This window comes from Galeopterus variegatus, unplaced genomic scaffold (assembly GCF_000696425.1).
Source record: "Galeopterus variegatus unplaced genomic scaffold, G_variegatus-3.0.2 Scaffold2841, whole genome shotgun sequence".
NCBI lineage: Eukaryota > Metazoa > Chordata > Mammalia > Dermoptera > Cynocephalidae > Galeopterus > Galeopterus variegatus.
Window position 1 is genome coordinate 212,438 of NW_007728952.1, and position 5,082 is coordinate 217,519.

At 46.9% G+C, this 5,082-nt stretch overlaps 1 protein-coding gene across 2 annotated transcripts in view; it reads right to left on the minus strand.

Annotated features, from left to right (window-relative positions):
- Nucleotides 1-5,082, minus strand: part of ANXA2 (annexin A2) — a 47,468-nt gene that overhangs the window by 3,777 nt on the left and 38,609 nt on the right. For both annotated transcript variants that reach the window (XM_008583158.1, XM_008583159.1), the window contains exons 6-9: nucleotides 4,727-4,817; nucleotides 3,729-3,808; nucleotides 2,344-2,403; nucleotides 516-609 (exon numbers count right to left, since the gene is read on the minus strand). In XM_008583158.1, the coding sequence (XP_008581380.1) occupies nucleotides 516-609; nucleotides 2,344-2,403; nucleotides 3,729-3,808; nucleotides 4,727-4,817 (325 nt within the window). The remainder of the gene's footprint in view (nucleotides 1-515; nucleotides 610-2,343; nucleotides 2,404-3,728; nucleotides 3,809-4,726; nucleotides 4,818-5,082) is intronic.

Consider the following 5,082-nt stretch of genomic DNA (forward strand, 5'->3'; position numbering starts at 1 on the left):
TGTCAATGAAAACTCACACAATTACACACCATGTTTAAAAAAAAAAAAGGACAACCAAGGGTTGCATCCTAGAGGGTTAGCCATTGCCACAGTGGACCAGCTTTGCCCTGGGACAGCCGTACTGTGCACCTGAGCTAAACGGCCTTGCCCATGCCACATATTCTGACCATCTCCATCTCCCTGAGTGGAACCTATGCCATCTGGAAGCCATGAGAATCAGCACACAGCACCCAGCAAAGTCCACTACTGCAACAAATAGGGCAAGAGGAAACAATCCTCTAACAAGAATGGGCAGCAAGCTAAAGCCCCAAACGCGGGAAATGTTTGGGGAACAGAAGGATCCAGAATAGAACAGGAGGGCAAAAGGACTTGGTGAGGGAAAATGGGTGAGCCCATGGGAGTGCCAAGTAGAGAGTGAATGAACGCTGTTCTGGCAAACCAAGCCCCCATACAGACCCCTGTCCACACTGCCCGAGAGCCCCCTGGTGCTAAGACCTCCTCGGCACAGCACCCACCTTTCTGGAGGTGGCACACACTCCGCTCAGTCATGATGTTGATCCACTTGGGAACATCAGTTCCCTTCCTCTTTACTCCAGCGTCATAGAGATCCTACGAGTACAACCAACCAAGAAAAGGTAACTACATGATCCAGAGCAAGGTCATAAAACATGTCTTGAGAAAAACCCAAAAAGCTACCCATTCAAAATGCCAAATGAGAAAGGATGATTACAGTGCAGACGTGGCAGAAAAAATGTACTATTTAGGTCAGAAGTCTTAATCACAAGCAGTCCTCCGCAGGCACAAACAGACACAATACGAGACTGTAGATCGTTCATGAGGTCAGAGCTGTACAGTCTCCCTCCTTGAACACAAAAGGAAGGACCGAGAGCTTCTATTCACATAAAGAAGGACTAGCAAATGTTCATCAGCACATCCGACACTCCTCCCTTTTGCACATTCCGTAACAGATGAGCTAGTGGTCATCTGCGGAAAACAGCTACAGGTCAGCACCCACTCCCAAGCTTGTTAGAGACTCAGGACACGGTGCAGCTGGAAAAAGAGCCGAGTCCAACTATCACCTGTTCCTGGAAAACGTAGGGGCTACAAGTAATGCTGAGAATGGCAGGAAGGGCAAGAGGCAGAAAGGCTTTTTCTAGGCAGATGTTCATTCAGCAGGTCCTCCACCATCTGCGAGTTGCAAAATCCAACTTCTATTACTTCATTTAAAACCCTTCTCCACCTCCTGCTAAAAGTGCTGTGTGGAATACATTACATTTTAAAACTAAAATGAATTTAAATTAATTTTTTTCTGCAGCTTTTACGACCTGCTCTGAGACAACTGTTGACGCTCTGAGTGAGACATATAGTTCACAGCAGTCTGAATCAGCTTATCAAATAATTCTCAATGATTTGGGGACTAGTACCACCACCAGTTCTATTCAGATGGGAAAGAAGGATGGGCCTCTGCCACCCTCTCTTTCTCCTCCACTGCAAGGGGCAGTGGGCCTCCTATCCCTGGCTGCACCTGCACCCACCATCTTCTCCTGCTTGCCCGCTGCTCCCTCTTTGGTGTGCACACACACCAATGTGTATGGCCAAATCACACTCTACAGAAACAGTACTTCCTTACCAGCAAAGCTTGAATGAGCATATGTGAGTCAGGTATCAAGCCTGTAATTAACACCAGCATTATAAAAGAATACCTTGTAATAAGTATAGTTCCCAGAAAGTGAAAATGAAATTCACATTCTCAGAGTGTGGTGAGCTTCAAATATGTCCATAAATTCTTTGGCATACCTCCCTTCCAAAGGTGGAGGCTAATTCCCCTCCCACTGACTGTGGGCTAGACTCTGTGACTCACTTCTAATGAACAGAGTGTGGCAGAAGTGACGGTGTGTGACTCCTGGGATCAGGTCATAAGAGGCATGCGACCTCCTCTGTGCTTTCTCTCTTGGATCTCTCACTCTGGGGAAAGCCAGCAGCCATGCTGTGAGGACACTCAAGCAGCCCCATAGAGAGGTCCATGAGAAGAGATTCTAATGTCTTCTGCCAACAGTCACATGGGTGTGCTGTCTTAGAAGTAGATCCCCCTGACCCAGCCAAGCCCTCAGGTGACTGCAGCCTGGCCAACATTTTGTCTGCCACCTCACGAGAGACTCTGAGCCAGAACCACCCAGCTAAGCAACTTCCCAGTTTCTGACAACCAAAACTGAGAGATAATAAATGTTTGTTGTTTTAAGCCACTAAGTTTGGGGGTAATTTGTTATACAGGAACAGAATACTATATAGACTATCCAGAGACTTATCAAAAAAAATACTCAAACCAAGAAGCTTGGCACTTACCCGGGCATCTTGGTCAATCAATTCATAATCAATGACAGAGCCATCCTCTGCTCTTCTCCCCTACAAGAAAAAAATTAAGAACATCAAATCTATTTATCTGTATATTTTAAAACATTACTTAATTTCCTGAATAAATACCTACTTCAAATTTGTATTCACACTGAAGTCTAGACAAGACCAAGGAATGGCAGAAGAGTTGAGTCAAGGAAGTGGGGGCTGTGCCTCAGCATCCTCAACCCCTCCTTGGTACCCAGTCCTGGGCTAAGCACCTTACAGAATCCCCCACTCCATTAGCTGATGATATTTAGTTCTCTCCCTCAGAGAGCTTACAATCCAGATAGAGAAATAAACATAGAACAAATGACAAAACAACACGATAGTCCATAGCACTAAGATGACGTGAAATGCAAAAGGGAGAACTCGTTCAGAGAGGAGAGTCAGTGGAGCGAGGAAAATGGGGCTGGAGCTGGACCTGGAGCGAGGGGCCAGATGAGGCTCCTGTGGGGGAGGGAGGGCATTCTGCACAGGGAGAGGCAGGGCACGCTCACAGGGGAGTGAGCAGGGCTGAGCATGAGAATCCTGGAGAAGAAGGTGAAGGTGGGGAGGAGGAGGGACAGGGGACATTTAAAGGCAGGTGAGAGCTTGGATGTGATGCAGCAGAAATGGGTTTTGATCAGGGGACTGAAATGGTGAGCGTGGATTCCAAAAGGCCCATGGATGGTGGTACACAGGGTGGTGGCAGACAGGGAGTCCAGGACAGCCAGGGGGAACGGCAGGGAATGGCTGCAGTAATGGAGACGTGAATGGGCCAGCATGTGGCAAGCTAATTAGTCAGTTGCCATCAGGCTTCCTGGAGAAAATGATTTCCCTTCCCTCCCTGGCGTGCAGGCATCAGGTTGCACACTGGCCAGGGGAAACACTTTTATCCATGTTAACGTGTGAACATCAGCCATCAGCTCCACAAAGACCCCCTCCCACTCCAGACAAAGGACTACATGGGCAAACCCTCTCATAAGAAGTGAGAGCAGGTGAAAGAAATGACAGGGTCACTTCCCACTGGGTCCCGTGTGGCCACAGACAGAGGCAAAGTGACCTTCTCTAAGTCACCCGGTGAGGGCTGGCACATAAATCCAGGCCAGGACTTGACAGCAGTCTACTCCTCCTCTGGCCCCCAAAGTCCACTTGTCCATGCGGTTTCGGAGGATAAGAAATCCTATTATACAAAAGTGACAACTCTGCAGTGACAGTGCAAACCTACTGTTGGAAATGCAGCTGAATTTCTGATACAGACACAGAGGATTTAGTTAATTTGCTTGCAAGTATAAAATGAGGTATGTGACTTGCTTTGGGAGGAACTGGGCAAAGAAATAAAACAGGAAACCAACCTTTGCAAGGGCAACCATCAGCTTGCGGAAGTCACCAGATGTATCGGAAACAATGTCCTTCTCCAGGTCAGTCTTGTACACTTGGAAAACAGCACATCTGGTTTTATGCTTCCCACCAACCACCCACCCACCCCAATTACCCCTTCCCCACTAAGACTCTGAAAAGCAGGAACAGCAGAGTCAGCACGGATGTAGCCGTGTTCCTCAACCCCAAACTGAGGGTGACTCTCTAGAATGATTTCTACACTCATGAAATCACAGCCAGAGTTATCACTGGTGACAATGGACAGACAGGGCTAGATCAAATCAGCGATCCTCAGGCTCACCTTTGATCCTTTTTTGTAGTTAAAATTCTGGTTCCCAACTTTCTTGACTATGATTTTGAATATCAAAAAATTTGGAATACTACACATACATAATTGTGCTTTATTATCCACTGATTGGAAAGTGCACAATGGCAAAAATTAGTAAGAATTAAATAATACTTTTGAATGAACTTGTGTTTCATTATTCAAAATAGCATCTGTACTGAAATGCAGTAGCAATGTAAGCTGCATTATTTATTTTACCCACAGCCACCTACACTGCTTGGTGTACACAGGTCCACAAGCTTCTTGCAATATTTCTTCAAAAATCCACAGTCCAGAGTTGGAAAACTCTTAAGCAAGACTGGACAGCACCCAATAAATGGAACCCAAACATACTTTCTACATCTCTTCATCAGATCTTTTTTTCAAATAGATTTTGTTTTCTCTCCCTTCCCTCCTGTTTACCCTTTTGCAGAAGTTCTAGTGGAATTAATCATCAAAATACAGGCAATAATTTTGAGATGGAAGAGAGGGACTGGACCGTGGCCAGCCTCATCCAAATGTCAAGACGGCAGGCAGCTCTGCAAATCTATAATCCAGGTGTTCTATTGCAAACGCTAACCCACATGGCTAGGATGGAGTCACAGAAACTGGGCTGAGAGGATGAACCACAGAAACAGGGCTACTCACTTTCCTTGTAGACTCTGTTGATTTCCTGCAGCTCCTGGTTGGTCCTTGAGCAGATAATCTCAATGAGGGAGTCCTCGTCAGTCCCTAGCCCCTGTGAACCAGGAAGTACCAATGTCAGCAGGGAAAGCCGCCCACTGGGCCACTTCTCTCTCTCTCCATTAGGGAAATGGCAAATACGGATCGGGCCTGTTAGCATTCTCTCTCTCACATTCCTGCTGAGGAATCTGTACTGTATTCTTCAGCACAAAGGAAGGGTATTTTCTATTCCTTTAAAAAATGCTTCAGCTGGGCCGGGCCGGTGGCGCACTGGATAAGTGCGCCGCTTGTGAAGCGCGGCGGCGCTCCCGCCCGAGGGT